The sequence below is a fragment of the Cucumis sativus genome, chromosome 6 (genome assembly GCF_000004075.3).
Source record: "Cucumis sativus cultivar 9930 chromosome 6, Cucumber_9930_V3, whole genome shotgun sequence".
NCBI lineage: Eukaryota > Viridiplantae > Streptophyta > Magnoliopsida > Cucurbitales > Cucurbitaceae > Cucumis > Cucumis sativus.
In genome coordinates this window covers 15,259,589-15,285,510 of record NC_026660.2, presented here as the reverse complement: position 1 = coordinate 15,285,510, position 25,922 = coordinate 15,259,589, and the positions used below count along the sequence as shown (strand labels likewise).

Genomic DNA, 25,922 nt, shown 5'->3' with positions numbered 1-25,922 from the left:
ATCCTCTACTACTGTTAGACACTTGAAGCTAATGATTCAAAGTTAGTCTTTCTTCTTCCTTCCTTCTACATCGTTTTTTTGGTGAGTGCATTGAATGTAATATCACAGTATATAAACTCTTTTCATCATTCCAAACTCTAAAATATAACTGTTGACCCAAATAATTTATCCACCATACTGTAGATCTTAAGTTCCACATCCTCTGACGACCTCTGCTTACTATCTCTTTGCATCAACAACAAGGTAAATACCTTCCAACTTCTATGCTCTCCTCGGTTATTGTCTCTTAATTTATGGGTAGACTATTTGTCTATAGAAAAGTAGTTGGTGTGAAACAACCAATGGTCTGCATCAACTTATTTTTCATGAGCTTCGTAAACAAGTTTGGCATCAATACAATGTACCCTGGCTTTGACTTTATCTGTTTTCTTGTTGTATTGTATGTAGTTCATTTTTTGTCCTTTCGTGAATGTTGATTGTTCATATTTGTAGCATTAGATGGAAGAAGGAATTTTAAGGACATTAATAAAGAACCTTGTGACTTCATTTTCTTTAACTATCTAATTGAATAAATTGTGATGTTGGACAAGTAGAGTGCTTAGAATTAAATTTCTAATAATGATCCGCCAACTATTTAGGTCAAACAAGAATTGGATTTTACAACTTCTACTTTTATACACTACTTCTAACTTCATGGGTCAAACACACCCTACAAACTCATACTAACATACAAATTATGGAAAGATTATGAAATTCTATGTTTAAGAGTTTGGTAACAATTTTTTATTCCACTTGGGACGTAGTTCAAAACCTATTTCGAGATAGATACATTTTAATATTTTTTATATCTTTCAAGATAAGATATAAAATATTATTAAAATTAAAGTGATTCATTTTTTATCTTTTATACATTTTTTTATCTCACAAATGTATTTTTTTTTTTTTGTTCTTGATGTATGATAATTTTACAAATTTTATTTGTCGACTTTTTTTTTTAATTCTAATAACCGATAAGAAGTACATGTGTTATGGATTATTTAAACTTTTAATTATTTTCATTAATAAGTAATATTAAAAAAAGTAGGGATTATTATTGCCTTTTATACAGAACCCTCGCGTGTTCTCTCCCTTCAAATTTCTTCCCGATCCTTCTTCCAACGGTAACTCTCTCTACTTCCTCTCCCCTCTCCCCTCTCCCCTTTGCCTTCGCTCTCTGTGAGTTGCCCATCTTGCCGATCCACGCCATCATCTTCTCCTAGCCCTAACGGCGCCAGAATCAAGAGCGGTAGACCCCTCGGAAACCCAATTCGTCTTCCAAAGTCCTTTTGTTCCACCGTCACCATCAGATCCCGACTCCATGGTTCCTGATTCCAAACCCTCGTCGGCTAAGTGGAAGAGCCCGCTTCCACCTAGGCCTCCCTCTTCTAACCCACTTAAGCAGAAGGTATGAAGACCGTTCCTGAGAATTCCATCTCTGGATTGTCTGATTCTAGTGTGAAGGTACTTTACATGTTGTGGTGTGATTATGGGGGTTTTGGATTATTTGTCTTAATTTCGATGGTGTAGTGACAATTTTAGTTTAAGATTCAAGTTAGGAAGTTTTGCCTAGTGTGAACTGTCTATGTGATTTTCAGGTGGTAGTGCGCTTGCTGCCGCCATCCAAGGACGGAGATGAAGGGGATAATATAATACAGAAGGTTATGTGACGATGAAGTTAGCGTCAGTGGACAGATGCAGATGAATTCTTTAATGAGGTAAACCTGATCAGAGGATTACTTGAAAGCAAACCTATTCTTTATTTGAATTTCGTTAATTAAAGATTTGTCATAAAAAAAATGAGCGGGAACTTCATTTTTGGCCTAACCAAAACCAGAATTTCGTTAATTAAAGGTTGAGGGTTTTTTGTTGATGCCCTTCAATTTTTCCCTTTTTTTGCCATTGATTTTACTTTTTGCTTACCCTAACATCCTAACACATTCTTTAGTATTTTAATTTTATTGCAGTACATTATATTAATTATTGGGGGATTTCAAATTTTATTGCAGTACATTATAGTCTAAACTTGGGGGATTTCAAATTTTGTCCAAATTTCAAAATTTTTCAAAAGTTTTTCATTACAATAATGAGCACCATAGCTTCTTAGATCTTGCATGATTTGTAGGAGAGAACATGATCATTCTGAAGCTGAAAGAGCTCAACAAATAAAACAATTGCATGAACTTAAAGAACACATTCATGAGAAAGAGCGGTAGCTTCTTGAGTTACAGAAGCAGATTTGTTGGTTTCCCAAGTGCCTTTATTTTATTATTTATTTTTTGTTGAACTGTTCTTCATGATTAAGTTGAAAATAAATTTCTCCGGACCATCTTTGTTCCCTTTTACCATCCTCTTTCAACACCATTACGTCATTGTTCTTCCTTTTTTACTATCCTTTTTTAACATTGTTGCATGGTATTGTTTGATGAGGAAACTTTTAGAGATTTTTCAATTCATTTCTTTGAGAAGGATGTAGATTAAGAAAGCACATCAGGATGTTTCTTTGAGAAGGATGTAGATTGAGAAAGCACATCAGGATGTTGGGTTAAGAGGTATAATGATCTTTGTAATTTGATTGAATATAATTATCTAGATTTTGAATTATATGATTAAGGTATCTTAAATCATTCAGGGATTTTCATATAGATTTCATTTTCCAAAGATCTATACAGATATGATGTAACTACATCATCCATAAGATGCATATCAAGCTTTTCACATACAGTCAGACTAATTAGATATCTTAATGGGTATTTATGCGTAAAAGAAATCAATGCCCGATCTTTAAGAAAATCCTTGTGCAACAAGTCTGCTTTATATCTAGTGACCTCATTATTTTCATTTTTTTTACGCACAAATACTCATTTAAATCCCACACGTTTTACACCTTTAGGTGTATGAACTACAGGTCCAAAAACTTCACGTTTTGAAAGTGAGTTCAATTCTGCTTGGATGGCTTTTTTCCACTTGGGCCAATCCTTTCTATTATGACATTCTTCAACAGATTTAAGTTCAGAATCCTCATTTTCATGAATGATATTATGTGCAACATTATATGCAAAAATGTTGTCCACAACTACATCAATTCTATTCTATTTTTTTCTTGTCATGATATAATTTATCGAGATCTCATTGTTATCTACTTGAGTCTCTTCAATATTTTTACCATGAGTTATGTCCAGGACTTCTTCTTGAATGTTTCTATTGTCAATTAAATCATTTTGACTATTGATCACTTTTATTTTTTGATGATTTTTATCCTTTGAACCTATTGGTCTACCACGCTTTTGCCGTAACATGGATTCAGCAACTTGCTGAATTGGTATTTCAATTTTAGATGGAGCATTTACAGCTGAAATATATGACTTGATCACTTTCTTAGTATATGTAAATGCATCTGACATTTGGTTTGCTACACTTTGTAAATGAATTATATTTTGAATTTCTAGTTCACATTGCCTTGTACGAGGATCTAAATGAGACAACAATGATACATTCCAGGTAATTTCATTTTCCAACTTCTTAATTCCACCCCTTAATGTTGAAAAAGTTGTCTTAGTAAAATAACAATCAGTAAACTGTGCAGTAAATACATCACCCGTCAAGGGTTCCAGATATCGAATAATTGATGGAGATTCAAATCCAACATATATTCTTAACCTTCTTTGAGGTCTCATTTTAGTTCGTTGTGGTGGAGAAATTGGAACATATACACCACAACAAAAAAATCGCAAATGGAAAATATTTGGCTCCTGGCCATAAGGTAATTCTACCGGGTACTTATGATAAGATGTTAGTCTTATGCATATAAGTGACGCTGCATGCAGAATAGCATGACCTCATATAGATAATGGAAGTTTTGCACTCATAAGTAATGGTCTGACAATCAATTGTAAATGCTTGATAAGTGATTCTGTCAAAACCATTTTGTGTATGAACATGAGCTACAAGATGTTCAATATTTATCCCAATTGACATGCAATAATTATTAAATGCTTGGGATGTAAACTCACCAACATTATCAAGTCGAATGTTTTTTATTGTATAATCATAAAACTGTGCTCTTAATTTGATTATTTGAGCAAATAATCTTGCAAATGCAAGGTTTTAACTTGATAATAAACACACATATGACCATCTACTGGATGCGTCAATTAAAACCATGCAGTATCTAAATGATCCACTTGGTGGATTAATGGGTCCACATATGTCACCATGAATTCATTCTAAAAATATAGGTGACTCAACTCCCACTTTGGCTGGTGATGGCCTAATAATCAATTTTCCTTTAAAGCAAGCAACACATGATAATTCATTGGATTGAATAATCTTCTAGTTCTTCAGTGGATGCCCATGAGCATATTCAATTATTTTTCTCATCACTATTGATCCAGGATGACCTAACCGATCATGCCAAATAGTAAACATATCTAAATTTATGAACTTCGGGTTCATGGTTGTATATGTTTCAATTACTCGTATATGAGTATAATATAATCCAGAAGAAAAAACAGACAGTTTTTCCAATATACGTTTTTCATGTGAAGCAATAATTGTAATATAAAGATATTTTATATTATTTTTATTACTAGTTTCAACATGATAACCATTTTGACGTATATCTTTGAAACTCAATAAGTTTCTTTTTTTACTTATTAGAGAACAAAACATTATTAATGGTGAATTTTGTTCCTCTAGAAAAAATAAGGTTTGTTTTACCAAAACCTTCAATCAAGTTTGCAGAACCTGATATTGTATTGACATTTGCTTCGAGCATTGTCAATGTAGAAAAATATTTTTTATGTTTAAGTATTGTGTGCGTAGTTCCACTATCTGTCAAACATAAGTCTTCATTATTCACTTTTGAGTCAGCCAAAATACGAGAAATGTCCATAACTCTTCATTAAAAATATATATATAATAAGTCTCACGATAAAAAAAAAAAAAAAAAAAAAAACTAACATTGAAATATAAATAATTTAAACAAATTGGGAAACGTTGAATAAAGAAAACACCAAAACATAAGGTAAATATCAATTTTGAACATTATCAAAATTAAATGATGTATTTGCTGTAATTATCATCAGTTTTCTCTTTAGGAGACTCAAAAAAATCAACAACATCCAAATGTGTCATATTCGAAGGGTCATAGACTTCATCTTGATAGACAAAATTTACTTTCACATTCTTCCCTTTTTCCTCCAATGAGGCTTGATGGAGGTCGACTAAGTGCTTGGACGTACGACAAGTACGAGTCCAATGACCATTTATACCACAACGAAAGCATTGATTTTTACCACTTTTTAATTTCTTATTTTATAAAGTCTTTCCTCTATGATCATCATTTGTAATTTTCTTGAAATCTAAATGGTTATTACTATGGAAAGTATAATTATTTCTTCCTTTACTACGGTCACGACCTCGACCTCGACCACTATTGTTTGAAAATACAACATTCGCTTTAGGGAATGGTGTTGTTCCAGTTAGTCGAGAGTCATGAATTTTTTATTAATAACTTGTTATTTTGTTCAGCCATAAGAATGCATGATATGAGCTCAGAATATTTTTTAAACCCCCTTTCTCGATATTGCTGCTGCAGGAGCATATTCGAGACATGAAATGTGGAAAATATTTTCTCTAACATATTTTCATCGGTAATTTTTTCTTCACATAACAATAATTTTGAACAAATTTTAAATAATGCGGAATTATAATCACTTACTGATTTAAAATCTTGCAACCTTAAGTGCATCCAATCATATCGAGCTTTATGAAGAATCGCATTTTTTTTATGATCATACCTTTCTTTTAAACTTTGCCATAATTTATAGGGATCTTTTACCGTAAGATATTCAATTTTTAGTCCCTCAGGAAGACGATGTCGAAGGAAAATCATGGCCTTCGCCTTTTCTTAACTTGAAGTCGTGTTTCCTTCTTTAATTGTTTCTCTAAGATTCATGGCATCCAAATGAATTTCAGCATCAAGCATCCATGATAAATAGTTATCACCATTGATATCAAGAGCTAGAAATTCTAACTTGGTAAAACTTGACATAGTAAAACTATATAAAATAAATTCTCATATTAGAAGTTTAATAAACATGTTAAACATACATTATAAAGCAACTTAGATAAATATCATATTATGAAAAATTGTGACAACAATACACACCAAAAATGTTAACTTTACAACATACTTATACATAATATATTAAAACAACATGTTTAGGTAAATTGATAAAAACATTTAGATCATACAAACAATTACAAAAATTATATTAATAGAAAGTAGACAATTAAAATATAGACACAAACCATTAAGAACCCATTAAACTATACATAGATCTTAAAATAATTGAAATAAGAACCAAACATAAACAATCACATAAGTCATAAATAAATTAAGATGAATCAAATCATAATCTTATTATGAACTAACAATAATTTTTAACCAACAATAAATTTGTAAACATAATGTGTAAAATTACAACATGCAATAGGTACAAAAGATTATACTCTCAAACATTTGAAATATACATAATATATACATGGAATAGTTCATGCAATGTTCACAAATACAAAACAATAAAACATACTACCACTTCATAGCCTACCTTTTGCAAATGATAAATGTAGAGATGCGTGCTGATAACGTGTTATAAAACAAGAACAAATAAACTAAATAATAAGAATGAAACAACCAAAGAGAAGAAATAGGAAATGGAAAAAGTAGAGAACAATTGAACTCAATTGTGGTGTGTCTTACAAATGCACCACGTACCTCTATTTATAGGACATGTCATAGTATGGGTTACATTATGAAATTCAATGGGATGAAAGTTACAACATGGAACAAGAGAGAGTTATAGGAATATTGGTGTAACATCTTGTAGGTTATGGATATCTACATAATTACATTTATAATACTTCCCCTTAGATATCCATATTATATAAAATAAATGTCTCGTTAAAACCTTACTAGGGAAAAACTCGATGAGAAAAAATCATAGTGAAGGAAAAAGAGTACATCATTTTATATATTAATAACTGTCTCATTAAAAACTTTACCAGAAAAACTCAATAGGGAAACCATAGTCAAGAAAAAAAAGTGCATTATTTCTATTCCTTGAAGGTAATATTTCTACTTTCCTTATGATACATCACTTAAGTTATTTGAGTCGTCGCATTTCAATGTTATGTAGTAGCTTTTCAAATGTTGATGTGGATAATGCATTTGTGAATAAGTCTGCCAGGTTATCATTTGAAGAAAGTATAGTGTAAAAATTTTTAAAAAATATTAAACAAAACATAGTAAAAAGGAGAATGGCTTGGATGTACAATAAAAAATTTCTTAAAAGAAAAAAGAAAGGAAAAAGAAGACGGAAAGATGTGAGCAAAAATAAATAAATGAATAAAAAAATAGAAAAGACTAATAGAAGTCAATCTCCACTTTTTCTATTCTCTCCATTTTCTATCTCCCTTTGTGACGTCCCTTTTAAACTAAAAAAAATCTGCCCTTTTAAAACTTCAAAAAAAAAAAAACTGCCAATCACCATTAGAATGTTGTCAAAAAGGAAATTTTTTCGTAGACACCATTTTTTTTTTATAGAAGGGAGAATTTAAAAAATTAAAACATTTTGTTTTTGTTGCATTAGAAAATTTTAAAATTCTCCAAATCATAAATCCATTTCAAATTAAATAAAAAAAATTGCAAACATTTGAAATTTTAAGTTTGGGGCAATTTCACGACAAAATTTTTGCTAAAAAAACAAAATAAAAATTAAACTTTTGACTTAAACGGATAAGTTGGCAATATTTCAATTTTCTCTATTTTAAGCCACAATTCTTCCATCAAATTCATGGATTAAAAAAATCTCTGATCATATTTCAAATGGTTTTTATTAAAATCAAAATTCACTACAAATTTGACATTCAGTTGTATTCCAAATTTCATTTTAATCAAATTCATGTCTAAATGGATAGTGATTAATTTGACATGTTAATTGAAGCCAAACTCAATAACAAATTACTTGTATTTTTTTGTTTCAGCTTATCGTTTTCGAGATTAACCCACTCATACACGTGCACAAATCTAAAAAATGGGACATTTGTTGAGCAAGAAATTTCGGCTAATTAAATTTTGTCCTGTCATCACAACAAAATGGTGGTGATTATAATTTAATTGGATTTTGAGTAATCAAGTTTTCTCATATCCAAGCCAATGCAAGTCTTTGATGAAAAATCGGGTCAAACAAGGAGGTTGGAGCCCACTAAGAAAATGAGCTAAAGTTTAACAGGTAAATGAGCTCAAATTCAATTCCAACAAGCAAATTAGTCCAAGTCCAAGCCCAACAAGTAAATTGGCTCAAGCTCAATAGGCAATAGAGACATTTGTCATTCATTTAAGGGGTCTTTGGTTGAAGAAAGAATTGAACCTCTGAAAATTTGAAAATTCAAACTTCTACAGGCGTAAAGTCAATAAAATTTTTTTATAAATAGAGACCTTTGTCATTCCTTTAAGGGGTCTTTGGTTGAAAGAAGAATCGAATCTCTGAAAATTTGAAAATTCAAACTTCTACAAGCTCTCAAGGCGTGCAAGTTCGTATCAACCTCGAGATCAACAACTTCTGAAAGTGCAAGTTCGTATCAACTTCAAGATCAACAACTTCTGAAATATTGAAAACTTGAAAGATTAAATTTTTCTTGAATTCTAGAAGATCGAAGTTCAAATCGACTTACAATTACAACATCCCGAAAACTGAAGATCAAGAAGTTCTAAGTTTTAATTTGTATTTGAAAGAAAGCATAAAATAAGTAAATACTAGAGATTGTATCTGCTATATTTATCAATATATCAAAGTTCAATTTCACGAAATACATTTATTCAAAATCTGATGTGAACAATTACAAAATGTTTTATACTAATAAAGATAATGGTCTTTATAGACTACAAATACAACTAATAACTAACTGTTATTTTATGGTTAATAATAAATACTAGCTAATCATAATTTACATAATATATAAGGTGGTTTGGTTTGGTTGGAATTCTTTTATTTTTTTTAATGGGAATTGATACAGTACAAGCCTGCAAAATCCATGAACTTTAATTTAAGTCTATAATTATCTCTTCCATTTCTAAATATAATAAAATATGAAAATACAAGTTTATAATATAAGTTGATTATAGTATTTAAAGTAAAATTTACCTACGTATTAAGAATATACTTTTTTATTCCCATGTTTATAAGAATGATAATTTTAGGAAAATTTTCAAAAGAAAATAGCCAAATTTCAAAATATTTATTTTGACTCCTTTCATTTTAAAAACAAGTTAAAAAAAAAATCTTTCAAATAATTATAAACATTTAAAATTAAAAGAATAATTTATAAAAAAATTATATTTGAACTATAACTATTATTTCTAATTTTAAATATAACACAAATGAAACACAAATTAATCTATTCTTAACGATATAATGAATGAAAAAAAAGGAAAGTGTGAGACTCACGCGTAATATGAATAATAAAGAAAATCATGGTTAATATATATAAATAATCACTCGTAATATAAATAATGAAAAAGAAAAGATCATCCTTAATATATAAAAATAATGAAAAAAAGAAAAAGGGGTAACTCATAACCACTTGTCAATAGTTTCTAAAATAACATTATCACGAAGAGAAAAAAAAAGTAAAAAAAGAGTGTATCGTGTTATTTCAACCTGGAGTAGAAAAGAAAGTAGTTTTCTCCTTTGCTTTTGCTAATAATTTTATAAGATTTGTCAAATCAGAAAAATGAGATATGGTATTCTATTCTAAGTTATTTTCTTTTGTTTTTCTCAATGTTCTCCTTGAAAGTCCCCAACTCATCTCTTTTGTATATCAAAACAAAAAAAGTCCTCTCTTACTCACGAATGAACGCCATTGCAGCACCTCAATCTCCCCTCCTCGGTCTTCATCGCTAACAATTTTCTTCTATGATTCCAATCTTCACAATGAATCTGGATCCTCACCTTTCTCCAACTTTCAACCCTTCAATCTCCTTTTATCAGGCATCACTCTCATTTTCCCTTCTTTTCCATCTATCTTATATATAAATTTTATTGTTAACAATGATGATGATGATGTTTACTCTACCTTACAGTTCCGAAATTTGATACTGATATTCTTTTTTCTTAATTTAGGTCTTCTCTATCTCGAGTATGTATCCAGTCTAGTTGGAATTGTATTGGGCTGAAGGTAATTCCGGAGTTTAGGTTTTTTTTTTTTTTTGGGGGGGGTGTGGGGGTTTGTCGGTGTGATTATGGATGGGAATAAGGACGAAGCTTTGAGATGTATTCGTATAGCGGAAGAATCAATTGCGTCGGGGAATAAAGAGCGAGCACTTAGATTCATTAAAATTGCTCGTCGTCTTAATCAGAGTGTGCAAGTCGACGAGCTATTGGCGGCGTGTGAGGAGATCGGTTCGGGATCATCCGAGGAGAAACGTGCAGGAAAAGGTGAGAGTGTTTCTGGTTCGGTGAAACATGGTGACGGTTTGAATGGTGAACGTAATTACAGTATGGAACATGTTCAATTGATTAGGCAGATAAAAACAACCAAGGACTATTACGGAATTCTTGGTGTGGAGAAAACTAGTTCGGCTGAAGAGATTAAGAGGGCTTATAGGAAACTCTCCTTGAAAGTTCACCCTGATAAAAACAAGGCTCCTGGTTCTGAAGAAGCGTTTAAGAAATTATCCAAGGCTTTCAGTTGTTTGAGCGATGATACTTTAAGAAGGCAATATGATCACACGCCTTTGGTTGATCAGTATGAGTACAACCAACAGCATAATGTAAGGCAAAGGAGAAGGAGAAATGGTCATGATTTGTTCGAAGAAAATTTTGATCCTGATGAGATATTCAGGGCGTTCTTTGGGCAGGGAAATATGTTTCAGACGAGTCGTGCTTATACGTATAGAACTGGAGGTGCAGGAAGCCAACAAAGGACAGAATCTTATGGGGGAGGTCCCAACTTTTTGATCATTCTTCTAATGTTACCATTCTTGTTAATTTGCTTGTTGGCTTACATGCCATTTCCAGAGCCGGAATATGCTTTGCATAAAAGTCTGTCCTATAGTATTCCTATGGCTACAGAGAAGCATGGAGTGGAGTTTTTTGTCAAATCATCAGATTTTGATGAAAGATATCCTCTTGGAAGCCCAGGTCGAGTTGAATTAGAGAATAGTGTGCTGAGAGATTATAGAAACATGGTTTGGCGTTACTGTCATATAGAACTTCAGAGACGCCAGTGGAACAAAAATCTCCCTACTCCTCACTGTGAGAAGCTGAATACTCTCGCTGTAGCATGAAGGTAAACGGGGTTCCTATCTTTTTATCTTTTTGTCTTAGAAAAGAAATCGTATTATATATTTGGAGATATAATCCAAATTCTGTTGCTTGTAACTTCACAGCCGTTAACCTTTCTTGAATATGAAGACTGCAACATTAAGTTGGTTGTTTCTCGATGCTTTGGATCCCATTTTGATCTAGTCTATTATGTCACTCATGTGTTAGGCGGTTCAGACTCAGATTTTTTAATGCACCTTTGCTGTTTGATCCCTGAGAAATCTTTTTCTTTGTTGAACAAGGTATATTATAGTTGTAGATCCTTTGTTCGAAACTTCAAACTCCTAAATATCATTTCCTCTCTGATTTGTACTAATTGATCTTGGGAAAGAAAGTGTTTTGATATAGTTATATATATGTGAATCTACTGTGTGAAGTTCCACATATTTGCCTGTATTGAAGGCAATGTGCAAGTATGATACCCAGAAATTGCCAACTGATGGGAAACAGAGCATATTTTAAATTAAAGCAGGTCATATAGGTGAATTTTGACGTTTTGATACTCCATGCTCATATGCGGAACAGAATGCTTATGGCTGGAACACGGGGCTATTGTCCGAAGGTTTCTTTGGGTTGTGTTGATTCAATCACTCGACACCATTTGCCATCAACGACCCTGGACTGGTACTACCATCTATAATTTTTCTACATCACGTCGTCTTGAAATTAGTGTGACCCATTTTCTGAATGAAGTCAAAATAAATGTACGAAACTGAAAGATGATATTGATTTGTTTCTGTACATTTTTCAAATAATACTAAAGCGAAGCTTAAGTTTTTACTTATATGCCCTTGTCATCACGCACATCCTCGTTGATTATTGTTTTTATTTATTTAACATGATATAGGACACATGATGCCTGTAATGATAAGATTGAAATACTACTTCTATTATTTATTTGGCATCTTGTTTTAGTTCGTGTTTGATGAGAACAGTTACGGAGTCTATGAAATGAAATCTTTGGTGGTGGTGGGGGGGAATGATAGTTGAGCTTTAATCTCCTGGATAACTCTATACACTTCCTGGATAATTAATGATATTTAAGCTCTAGCAATATCCTGATAACTCTATGGTCTACTACTTTTTTACCTTCCAGACCCATTAACTGACAGTTGGATATATTTTGAAGTATTGGATGGCAACAATGGGGTTGATTGGAGAGACACATTTTGAGAAAAAAAACAAGTCTTAAAATCCAGATGAATGTAATGAAATACAAAAACCAAAAAGTTCCATCAAAGAGATGACGATAACGAATAGAATACTATCAATTGAAAATTGCACCAACTCAAATTCCTTTAAAAAATAAATGTCTTCCAGAGGTACAACCGCAACCTCAATACATTATTCATACAAGCCCAATCCCAGGCATCATACCTAGATTTTCACAAGAAACACAAAACAAACTTCCAGTTGAGTTGATTGATCTTACATTCGAGGTTTAGCATGGCCACCCGGAGCACTCTGCATTCAAATCACACAATATAAGTACTTTGAGTAGCAATTATCACAATCAATCTAAGATCACCAGAGATAGTCATTGTTTGTTAGCATGAATCAAAGCACTTGTTTCACATCATTGAATTGAGAAATCTGTCAACTGGAACAGTTGGATCATTGTCGACAAAGAGATCCCAAGATGGGCAGTTTTGGAATGTTTCATCAAAATTTAGGGAGTCTTTCATATTTTATCAAGAGCCATTTGTTCCCAATTACTCTAAGCAGTGGCGTCCAAACGCGAAGAGAGAAGAGCCTCAAACGACCCAATGGATGAATAATTAGGACTTTGTAATTTTGTTTAAGTTTGTTGTTTGTTAATTGGTTGGTTGACTTAAATTCTATCAGAATTGACACCTGTAAAGTTCATTAGTCACTTGGAAGTTGGCAAGCAATTTTTATCCCTTCGGAAAATAGGATGCACCAATTTTTTTCCTAGAAACTTATTCCCCCCAGTTTTTGTTCGCCAAATCACCCTAAGTTTGTTCCTCAGCTTTTTGTTTTGCCAAGAGTTCAGCTTTTGATCCATGTGGGAGATGCATATAAGAGTTGAGGATCGTTTTATTAATAGGTGCATGAAGAGGAGCTGTGTTAAATTAAGATGCAGATTTCTCACCAGAGTTGCACCCTGAACAGCCCTTTCAGCTAAGTATCCACAGGGCTTGAAAAATCCACCATACTGTTTCGACCATTCCTCCAACCTTGAATAGATGTAATTTGATCCAAGAGAATCCGCCCAGAACATGAGTCCTCCCCTGCACAAGGACACAAAATTTTATGCTCTAGTTTTTGGAATTATAGAATTGTACCAAAATGAGGTCAAGTTAACTAACCTGTAGGAGGGGAAACCCATTCCCATTACACCAGCAATGTCCAGGTCAGCTGCTTTGACTGCTATGCCTTCGGCAAGGACACGACATGCTTCATTCACCACTGGGAAAAATATCATCTCCACAATGTCCTTTTCGGGTAACTTTGTGAGCTACATTCACCGAAATCATTAATTTAGCTATCCACAACTACTGTTACTTTCCCAAGTTAATACTTCATGAGTTCATTCCAAAAGTATATATTTATTATTTGCAAACGAGGTTTATTATATGATTCAAATGCTACAATTTATTGCCTATGGCTAAGGTCATAAAAATTTTAAATGAAGAGAAACAAGCAAAGCAAACATGTTTGTGAGGAGAAATAGGGGAGAGATACCTTAGGATCAACTGAAACACCAGAACTGTTCCTAGCCTTCTCGATATATTTCTTTAACTCTGGATTTGGCCCAGCTTTTCGGTTCTTGTCATAGACATAGAAACCTTTACGAGTGGATTCACCTGAGGTGTGTAATGCATTCTCATTTCTATAAGTCATTGTCTTTAAGTAAAAATGAATGAACACAAATGAATATTACAAGCGAGACCATCTAAAATTGCATAATAAAGGTAATAACATATTCAATAACAGGTGAGGAGTGTGGACTGCAGGAAAAAGATAGGAGAAATAGGAGGTTTTATAGAGGGGTAGTGCGTTCTTTGAACAAGGTTTGGGAGGAAGTGAGGTTTATTCCCTCTTTTTTATTATCCGTTTGTCTGATCTTTTGTAATTATCAACTTAGTATCGTTCTTCTAGACTGGAGCTTGTTCTTGTAGGTAGTTGACCGCTTTTATAGGCTTGTTTTTCCTATGCCCATATATTTCTTTCATTTTACGCAATGAAAGCTCAGACTCGTAAAATAATAACAGTAATAATAACAAAAAAGTAAATAACAAGCCCTATGCTTATTTTGAGATGAAAAAGCTACCTGCATTCTTATCCTCTTGCATCAGAGGAATTAGCATCGATTTATAAGTTCTTTCTGGAAAAGCTTGAACAAACTGACTGGCAGTTGCTGCTGCCACACCAAAACCAACAAGGTCGCACAACCTGAAAGAATAATCAAGATCAAATAAGAAAAAAAACTGACAACCTTACTTCAACCAAAAATAAAAGACAGAAGAAGAAACTGTGATTTTATAAGATCAGGACATGCAGCTGACGCAAACTTCATTGACAATTACAAACCTGAAGGGTCCCATTGGCATTCCAAACTTGGAAATAGCCCTGTCAATCTGATAGGGATCTACCCCATGTTCTGCAAGTAAAATTGCAGCCTGAGAGTAGGGAAAAAACATTCTGTTGACAGCAAAACCTGTACAATTTCCAACGACAACTGGTGTTTTCTTTATATTCTTCCCAACATCTAGCAGATCAACAATCACTTGTGCAGCTGTATGCTTGGTACGGACAATTTCCAATAGCGGCATGATGTGAGCAGGACTGCATCAGGAGCAGAAACTCAAGGCTCAGCCAAAAAGATCTCAGAAGGGGGGTGGGGGGATGTGGATATACATATACCTAAAGAAATGAGCTCCAATAATCCTGTCACGAGACTTTATTCTCTCTCCAATCAACTCCAAGTCTATTGTGGAAGTATTAGTAGCAAGCATGCAATGTGGGGGGCAATATTTTTCAAGATCAGAAAAGATTTGTTGCTTCAAAGAAACATTCTCAATAACAGCCTGTTTCGAGAACACAAAAATCAATATTAACTACTGCACTCCACCTTGGGGGAAGAAAAGGGGAGACTTGACAACACTAGAAAAGAGAAAAGAGTCCCAAAAGTACCTCTATCACCATATCTACATCTTTAAAACTTTCGTAGTTAAGAACTCCCTTGAGTAAAGAAATACTCTTTTCGAATTTCTCATTAGTCATATTCCCTTTTTTGACTCGGCTTTGTAGGTTTGCTGTAGGAGAATATATCAGATCATGAGTTTAGAAAGAGCTGCAAATTGTGAAGTACAAAAGAATATGTCAAAATCATTATTTTCCAGCCGCACCTCTGACTCTGTCAATGCCAGCCTGCAAGAACTTATCGTTCACTTCTTTAAGTACCACATGATAGTTGCTAAGAATCAATGCTGTAGCTATACCAGATCCCATTAATCCTCCTCCGACAATAGCAACTTTCTTGATTTGTCTCGGTACCAAACCCAGATCAGTAACTCCAGGTACCTATCAAACATGAAAGGACAAGAAATGTTGGTGTGAACAGGAAGTATGAATAAGCCTCTACAACAAATTAGCAAAACTACTAAATTTTCTCAATAGTGAAGACCCTTTATACAGTATTATGGTTCGCATTGCTAAATTAGCAAAACTCCATTGATATTCTGGTTTTCCCTTAGGAATGTTCATTTTAGCCCTTAAGATCGATCCCCCATAGAAAATTATAGACGATGAAAACAATTAAATACAACCATGAACATCCAAAGATCAAGAGGTCAAGAGAATATACTTCTTAAGTCTAGCAGAAGACTCATTATTAATGTACAACCACTTCTATAAAACCAACATAACATTCATGTTTCAGTCCTTTATTATCTGACCTTAGTTGTTGAACGCTGGGCAAAGAAGATATGAATTAAGCTTTTGCAAGTATCAGAATGTAGGAGTCCCTGAAATTCTTCAGCCTCCTGGAATAACCAAAACAAATATATAGACGGTGAGTGAAGGGGGGATAAAATGGGGAGGAAAGAAAATTATCAAGAAGATGAGAAACCTTCCAAAGTCCAGCACGAGGGCCAGAGACGACACCCGTTTCAACAGCATCAATGCAGGCAATTGTATGCTTAAGATTTGGGTACTGTTTCTTTGCCTGAGCTCTAGCTAAGTTAAATATTTTCCTAGCCTCAGCAAGAGACTCTAACTTGTCAGTCCTGTGAAGACTGTGAACCCATGGTCTTCTCCGCTCTAGGATTTCAAGAGCCCATCTACGTGCAGTGTTGATCAACTCTTCGGGAGGGACAATGGCATCCACTAACCCCAAAGAATGAGCTTCTTGTCCTTTAATTGGCTTTGACGTCTTTTTACATGTGTAATAGACAACAAGAGTCAAAGTTAATATATGTACAACTACGATGTGTATATTTTACGTTAATATCCATTTGTTAATCCATCTAAGCTTACCAACATCATTTCTAGGGCCTTTGAGAGACCAACAAGACGTGGAAGCCGTTGTGTTCCTGAATAGTTAAGAGTCTCAAGATCAAGAGGGAAAAGTAGAACACCTCAACCATTTTAGGAATGTGTAAATCCTATTGTCTTCATGTTGAACAGACAGGATAATCCAAACAGAAAAAACTAAGATCTGCCTATTTCTTCTACATATGAATTGACACAATCACTCAACGATCATTTGTTTTTTTTCATACAATAAGACCAATAGCTAACAGGATGCATAATATTTTAAGTCTTAGAAAACCAATCAACTCCTAAAAGTAAAACCTTACCTCCAAAACCAGGAATTATTCCGAGCTGAAGTTCAGGCAACCCTAATTGAGCGGTAGGAGTTGATATTCGAGCATGACAAGCCTGAGAATATTGAAATCAGAGAACAGATCGTAATGGGAGTCATTCTGATAAACCCAATCTATATGGAAATAGCCAACATACCATGGCAACCTCCAACCCTCCACCCAAAGCAAGTCCATCTATCGCTGCAACCGCAGGTTTTCGGGCAGCTGACAGATGAGATCAAGGAATTAACACCCAATAGGCCAACAAAGAATCAAATCTCTCACAATTAATATAACTAAACCATGACAGTAATTCATTACCTTCAAAAATATCAGTGATCATTTCAATTGATATGTTTCTAACATTTGGTTGCTCCCCTGAGACACATTTTACATGAAGTCAACATGCACCCCTTATTGATTAGAAATTTTTCATCCTTACCAGTAAAGTACATGAATTTTTCATGTTCTTAGAGATTCTTTCTTGTAACTACAGTTAATCAGACCTACCCTTTCCTCCTTGGAGTACACCAAAAGCAGTTATATCAAAGCCACCAGAAAATTTTCCCTTTGCACCTACACTCCAAACAATATAAAACAATCAGTTCCTTTCTTCCACTCTCCATTTCTCTCCCGTGATTTGAACACAGATAAAGCATCAATTACCATCCCAAAATGTTTGATCCCACCACGGACAGAACTCATGGAATCCATAAACCAAATTCATTTCACATATTACTAACCTGTAACAACAATTGCCTTCACATCATCTCTTCTCAAGGCTTGTTCATAACTATCTCTCAGGCTGAATAACACTGTGTTTGAACAAAAATAGTATACACAAATTAGAATTTCAGGTTTCTCCACTTATTTTAGAAACAACTACTTTCATCCGGTGGAATCACAAAACTCCTGTTCCAACTTAAGCAAGGTACTAGCTAGAAGATAATTACAATAGGCCATTGAAACCGAAGGGAAACATGAAATTTGAGTTTCCTATCTATCTCCATGGCCAAAATCTAAAACTGAAGGGAGATTTGATAGAAAGAATGAAACTTTACCATCAAAAGACAAGGAGTTAACTGGAGGGTTGATGATGGTGATTATTGCTACTCCATCAGTTCCCACCTCCATTACCGTTCTTCCTTTTGCATTGCTTCCCATTTTGCCTCGCTCCGTGTTTCTACTGTTTTGTTTCTCTAAGATGAATCGACGGAAAGGGAATTTTTTGTAGGAGAAAATGAAGAGAAGTGGAGGAAGAGAATGACAGAAATGTCCATTCCAATTGTGAAGAATTGTGACGAGCAAGGCATGGCACATAGGACTTTGATTTTGGCACAGTTACCAACGAAGTGATAAATATGATTCAAGGGTTATCATTATCTGTCACTTTGATATAAATTTAAAACGTCCAAACTCATATTTTCCCAAGCGGTTTAATATCGGTTTTTTTTTTTACTTTTTAAATTTTGTTTGTTTTGGAGATCTAACTTAAGCTTCTAGATAGTACATATATGTCAGCTCATTCTAGCATTTGATTATGATACACACACACATTTAAGTACCTTATAAAAAAAAATCTAAATAGATTAAACTTATAATCTATTACTTAGTTATAACTTATAATCTATTACTGGGTTATAGAGACTTCATGATAAGTTTTTTTTAATATCAAATTATTGGAAATGCCCTTAAATTTTTAGAATACCTAAATTTGACATATAGTCATATATAGTCTTAAATTATTAATCAAACCAAAATTTTGTTTATTTTTTAATTTTATTTTCCTAAATGTAAATTAATGTATTAGTTTACTTTGTTTACCCGGTATAATTAATAATGCGTAGTTATTTCAAACAAATAATAATGCATACTAATTATGGTTATTTAATGTTAAAAACGAAAATTTAAATAAAATATTTACATATTTTATTTTAAAAATAGCCAACCCTAGATGTTATGGAAAACACACACACATATATATGAACCTAAGCTAATGGGTTTTAAGTTATTGTTGCTATTATTTTGAGTTAAAATATTTAAACTGTAGAAATCGATTTATAGTTAGTTACTTCCAACTTTATATATCTATACATATATATGTATTGTCTCGAAGTTATAAATAGGGACAGATGGAAATAAATTATGAAACTGAATTATATAGAAGCCACTCTACAATGAATCATATGCCTTTTTCTTATATTACTCAAGTTGCCCCTCCCGATCCGGTCATTTGTCGGTTGATGATCCATATCCTTACCGATCCCATCGCTCGTGCCTTCCCTCATTTTCTTTTCCTTTTTTTGCTTAACACAATAATATTTGAGGACTCCAGCCACGACAATACTTGGTTGGTTTGAACAAAAATATTTTATTCTTTTAGAATTGTGTTGGTTATGTTTTAATCTCCAATTTTAAAAGATTAGCTTTTAAATATCCTTGGTATTAGTGATACATGTTGATATATCACCATCATCTTTCATTTGGAATGGTATCAAGGTCGAATGTAATTAGGATTATTAGAAATCGAATGAGTATTAGAATGTGTGTCAAGAGTGAAACAAAAATGAAATTGTAAAAATGTGAAAACCATGAAAAATAGAGTTTAATTGAAAACTGTCGAAATGAAATGAGCTTAATATTACAAACTGAATTCAAAATGCATAACCCACTCATAGATTTTTTTGTTAAGTTGTAATGCATTCTAATTCTACTATGGGTGTCCAAACACCTTCTAGTAGATATCATCCATCACTCCTAGGTGTGGATGGATGAATGATGTGGAAAGATATTTTTCATTCTTTAAATCTTCTCTTTGTTTTCTCTCATGTTTCTTCGTCAAGTTTTGAATGACATTGGGTTATTGTTAAAATGCCTAATGAGTGTGTAATTGGCTATTATCGGAGGTTCTCAACAAATATCTCTGTTGACCCTTTTGGTGGAGGCTATTTTAGATCGAGTTTGGTTGGTAAGCAAATCCATATTCATAACTTTTATCTTTTGTTCGATTCACAATTTAAATGTTAAATGGTCGAATCAATGTCTTCACTGAAGTAGCACCAATTGTTAGGAATATTATGTCTTCTTATTTTGATTTTCATAGTTTGTTATTTAACCATGTTCATAGGTTGTATAGTCATACAACCGAAGCTCTTGTTCCCAGAGGTAAGCATGATAATGTGGATTTGTGAAACGATTCCTTTCCAGTGACTTAAGAGCTTGATGGAGAATGGAGGTCTTGATGTAATAGTTTCTACAACGAACGTAGAGTCGATAGCCTATGTTTACAATGATCCCAACTATATTTTGATGGGCTTTTTTCATCTGTGTTGGTTTTCTAATATAAGGTACTTAAAGTGTACATTTTTTTTCTCACTTGAGGCTGCAAAACTTCAAATTTCGAAGGTACTCTTTTTCCTTCTATTACGGCTGAAATTATTAGACAAATTTTAAAACTTGGAAAAACAATTTTATTTTTGTATTTTTCATATTTATTTCATTTTTCAATACTCGTTTTCTAAAGATTATTTTGTCACTTGGAGGATTCAAATGACTAGACGTTATATTTAATTTAATATTCTATATATACACACGAGCTATTTTTTGTCCATTATTTCAATTTTATAAAACAATTTATTCTTTGCTCTTTTTAAGATAATACAAAGAAAAAAAAACTAAACTAAAAAATTACATCACGTGAAACAAGCATAGAAAATTACTCAAAATAAGGAATATGAAGAAGATAAGACCCACGCTCATTCAAAGCTTTAGATGCAAGTGATCAACAAACATGAGAAAAAGAGATTATACCAAAAACATATTCCCAAGTTATTATTCTTTTAAATCAATATTAAATTTTAGCTACTTATCTTAGTCGTGGATTATAAGGTTCACATCCCATATGTACTTTGGGCTCAATTTAGCCAGCTGAGTCCATTCACATTGGGCTTTGATTTGGGCCTCTAATCCTCCTCATCTCCTCTCTCTCATTACACAGGCCCAGCCCACTTGGATCCAATCAAAATCTATTTTATATTTACCCTCAATTGAGCCTTCTTTCTTCAACATCCCATTTCAACCAACTTGAGCATAAATAAGAATGTCTATGATTTAAAATAATATGACTATATTATTATTAGGGGCATATAACAATTCCCCTTAATTATTATTATTTGCAAATTAGATTTGATCTAATAATAATCAATAATATATGCAATGTCACCATCATGAAAAACAATACACCTATCAATCAACCAATGGAGTAAGACTCAGCTCCCATAGACTTTTAGAAGTATATATAAATAGAATTAGAAAAGGAAATATAATTAAAAAGACATATATATTTATAAATGATCTTTTTAAAGGGATCCCCCACACCCTCACATGCTTTAAGGTAAAGCAATGGTATTGTTTTAAAAAGAAGTGCATTTGAAGCTATAAAGAAGGAGGAGGGGGCTGTTTGGTAAATATCACAAACAAAAAGGGCGTTCTTTTTCTTCTTCTTCTTCTAAGGGCCCACTTTGAGATCCACCAGCCTCATTCTTTCTCATGTGGCTCCCCACGTGACATAAACAACTAACTTCCTTTACCCAAAAAGTTTGTTCAATATTGTAGCTCTAAAGCTATAGCCTTTGGTCCTTAGGGTTGGAAAAAGGTGACATCAATCTTTACCCTATTCAAAGTTTTGGTGTTTTTGCCTAAGTCATCGCTAAATTATGTTTCTTTGTGTTACGCTGATGTGAAATATTTAAACTTTTGACCTTTTGATCGGCTAAAGTGTATGTTAGTTATATTTCATTGAGTTATATGTATGTTGATTTTAACCTACGTTTTTGTCTTTTTAAAAGAATAAGTGGTTATTGTTTAGTAGTGTATAATAAAGTTAAGGGGGTATTGTGAAAAATGAATATCGTTTTTTTTTTTTTGGATTTTAGTCAACCAATCAAATTGATAATATATGCTAATTGAAAAATAATTGGGTTGATGTCGAACTAGCACCCTGCAACCTCGAGTGCTATAGACATCTAAAACACCTCTTTCATTACATGTTGTAATTAATCATAGGCTCGTGTCAGAAGATTGATATATAAATAATCTCATTTAATCACCTCAAAAAAGGGAGGATACATAACTTCAAAATTAACATAAGATCCAACCTTTTTTCTTATATTACTTAGTTGAATTAGCCACTTTCAATAGGGTGATTTAAACATCAAAGTAAAATTGACTTGGTGTCACATCAATGCAAATATTTCTAATGCATGTAAGCTTAGCTAAGGTCGAGATGAGTCAAAGGTTAAGGACACTAAACATTTGCGATGTAACCCAAACCGAACGAGATCCTAATGGTAACACGTTTAACCAAGTTGAAATTTTTTGAAGCTTTGTAGTTTAGATTAAAGTGAACAAAATCTAAACTATAGGGTCTAAATTGAACTTTTTAGTACAATTAAAATCATAGATAATCAACTCCGAACTTCCACGTACCAAATTTATAATTTAATAAATATCAAATAACTTCTCTAACAAATAACAAAGTGAAAATCACTTTCGCGGTATTTAATAATTCAACCTTAATTTAAATGTTTGATTTTACATCTTAACTCGTTTTGATGTTATTAACAATTTAAATTTCATTTTATAAAAACCACACATTTAAATTACAAATAACATGTCCTTAGTAAATTGATTAATTATAGTGTTATTGTTTTAGGGTTAGGAAATGACTAAAAAGTCTAAAAATCCAAGTAAGGAAAATTAGAATTAAAAACTCTACTAATTTGTATTTGTATTTGATGGTTTGGAGTTTGGAGTATTAGTGGGATGCCATCATCATATCCATCCATTTTTTCTTTCCACTTTTACCCTTAGGCGGTTCTAATATTACATTTCCGCCATTGTAATGAAAACGTTGTTTGATTTTCTTTGAATTTCGAACCAACTTGAACTTCTTCTTCTTGTCTAGTGGAAGAAAAGATATATATATATATGTGTGTGTGTGTGTGAACATAGAACCATATGGCTAAATTACAAATTGAATAAATAAATGAATGTTTGTATTTCTTTTTTAAATTATACTATTCTTTTACAAGCTTTTCATAAATCTATATTTTAAATAAATTTGATAAAAAAATTAGTAGAGTGGTTTATACTCAAGTTGTAACTTTTGTTTAAGAATAGTTTTTTTCGATCCTTTTATTACCTTTTTTTTTTTGTTTGTTTTACAAATGTTTCTAACAAATTAAGTTCAAAACTTTTGAAAACATTGTATTTTTAAATCAAATATAAAATATTCCTTTGTCGTTGTTTTGTTCTTGTCAAAGAGAGAATGGACATCTCAAAATGAAAAAAGTCTATGCCTTGAAAACTTAACCAGCTTACCAATAAACACATACTAAGAAAATAATCAAGCTACACACTAAGTCACACTTCGCAACTTTGAGCAACAAAAACAATCATGATATCATCGCCATCATTACCCCCAATATCAAATAAATATCCTCTAAGTAGTTCATTAACAAACAAAAGATACATATATGTTTATAAAAAAGTTCAACATACAAAGCATGAAAGTTCAAACATCGTTTCAATCCGATCAAAGATATATGCCTTAATCCTAATGCTTAACTTAAAACGTATGTCAAACACAAATATTTTTCTACGTAAAGAAAACAACCATCATTCGTGTATATATATACCATTAGAATTAGTGGTATATATAGTCACAATAATTGGTAGGGGTTGATGTATAAAATTGAAGTATCTCCTCCTAATAAGCATAGAAATAAATATATAAAGTAAAGAAGAAAAAATAAGAAAGGAGACAAGATGAGTTAAATGAGAATGCAGAGAGGAGGTGGAGTTTCTGAGCTTCGGGCAGAACCAAAGACAAAGTGTCATAAATGTGTGTGCGCCATCCTCCGGCCCCCTCCTCTCTTCTTCCTTTCTAACCTCCTATCATCATATTACTAATCTTACATTTATACCATTAATTTTCTTTTATTTTACTTCACTCCTTCCCAATAAATCCAAATACTTTTAAATATACTATTTAAAATAATTAAACATATAATAATATTTTAAACTTTACAAATATACCCGAATCTGTTAAAGCCTATCCCTCGTAAACTTTGTTGTATTAACAATTTTTTAAACTTATTATGATTAAAAGTACTACCAATTATAATTACCATAATTATAATATTGGTTTATTATGGTTATTTAAAGACTTTCATCTGTTATAAAACTTGAAAATATATTTACCCATTTGATTTAGTAAAAGTATAATATTTAGAGTTTAACAATTGAAAGCTCATTTTTATTGATTTTTCATTATTTGATTTAAAAAATGTTACCGACATTCACATTTTAAACTTTTGTACTCGACCAATTTTATACTGGCTTATTTTTATTTATTTTTTTAAGTTTAAACAAATTCATACATATCTACCACCATTATTATTGTACCATTTTATCAAAGTACACTCAACTAATAATACATTAATTGTCATGAACCAATTAGTGAGATCAAATATTGAATTTAACTTACCAAAATGCATAACCTACAACTAATTAATCCATGCCAATTTTTAAAATATCCAAGTTGATGAAAATTTCGACGTTGGTAGACGTTCTAGGAAAAATTATGACACTAAAAAATTCAAAGAACTTATTTAAATAAATATATGGATATGGAATAGTGTATCATTTTAGTGTTTATATTATATTTACACTAGTGATGTTTTTGTTAGTTATTGTTTTTATCTTCGAAGAATTTTATATATAATGAAAACATTGATTCGTCTCTCACGTCGATCTACATCCATAATAAAAAGATGTAAATGTCAATACGGTGGACAAAAAAAATCAATATCATACTACACGTATCTCGACGAAAGTTAAGTGAAAGAGAAGGGTGTGAAAGTGAAACACAACCACAAATGCCAAACAGATAGCTAAAAACTATCCAACACAATAAATTTTGAACCAATACTTGAAAAATATGTAGCCACAAAGTTAGGATATCATGGGCAATGACAAAATATTTGTTTGTTTTCACTTCTCAATTCAAATTTCGTCACATACTATAAGAGTTTGATGGTGATTTTTAAATAAAAAACAATGAACTATAGATGTGTACATATATATGAAAAAAAGAAATAAAAGAAACAAACAAGCAAATACTAGACAACGATAACAAAACAAAAAACTTAGGTCATGTTTATTCAAGTACAATGGAAACATATCAATGATAATTTAAAGAGTGGATCTCGTGTGATTACATTTGGTGTTGTTTACTTGTGTTTTGCATCCACACTGAAACATAGACCCTAAATCGAAATCGTAAATGAAAGCTGCAATCCAATTGACAAGCGAAGGGTGATCGCTCCTTGAGTTAAAGAGTTACATCTTACCATTACCATTTAGAGAAACAACTTCATTTTTTTTATATAGTTATGGTTTGAGTTAACCTAAACCATAACCCAAACGAAAAATTTACAAGTTTTAAGTAAACTTAAAATGAAACAGAATTCAATTACATTTTGCGGGTTGGAATTACAACCAATTAGGATGGGATTTAATCAGAATTAATGGAATGGGGTTAGTGTTGATTGAAATGAAAGAGTGTCATTTGTCAAGCAAATGTAGGCGTAAAGAGAAAGGG

The 25,922-nt window shown here is 32.3% G+C and overlaps 2 protein-coding genes across 5 annotated transcripts; one reads left to right on the top strand and one right to left on the bottom strand.

Moving 5' to 3' along the window:
• Positions 1-9,841: 9,841 nt before the first annotated feature.
• LOC101210044 (chaperone protein dnaJ 49) lies at positions 9,842-12,319 on the top strand. 4 transcript variants are annotated; one of them, XM_011658960.2, is made up of 3 exons: positions 9,842-10,091; positions 10,224-11,391; positions 11,899-12,319. In XM_011658960.2, exon 2 carries the CDS (start codon positions 10,343-10,345, stop codon positions 11,387-11,389), a length of 1,047 nt encoding a protein of 348 aa, XP_011657262.1. In that variant the 5' UTR covers positions 9,842-10,091; positions 10,224-10,342; the 3' UTR covers positions 11,390-11,391; positions 11,899-12,319. The 4 variants fall into 4 exon arrangements, 3 of the variants coding, with proteins under 3 accessions (XP_011657262.1, XP_011657260.1, XP_004148209.1); XR_004217405.1 differs by having other exon boundaries at positions 9,843-10,091; positions 10,224-11,668; positions 11,952-12,223; XM_011658958.2 differs by having other exon boundaries at positions 9,844-10,091; positions 11,492-12,212.
• A 376-nt stretch (positions 12,320-12,695) lies between these two features.
• On the bottom strand, positions 12,696-18,462 carry LOC101210295 (glyoxysomal fatty acid beta-oxidation multifunctional protein MFP-a-like). The gene is made up of 18 exons (NM_001305764.1): positions 18,319-18,462; positions 18,001-18,072; positions 17,768-17,833; positions 17,579-17,635; positions 17,415-17,482; positions 17,252-17,333; positions 16,929-16,984; positions 16,522-16,824; positions 16,349-16,435; positions 15,800-15,974; positions 15,585-15,706; positions 15,315-15,478; positions 14,982-15,236; positions 14,722-14,843; positions 14,133-14,254; positions 13,757-13,905; positions 13,540-13,678; positions 12,696-12,890 (listed from the first exon to the last, which is right to left on the bottom strand). The coding sequence occupies exons 1-18, from the start codon at positions 18,419-18,421 to the stop codon at positions 12,855-12,857; spliced, it is 2,178 nt and encodes a 725-aa protein (NP_001292693.1). The 5' UTR covers positions 18,422-18,462; the 3' UTR covers positions 12,696-12,854.
• Positions 18,463-25,922: the final 7,460 nt, after the last annotated feature.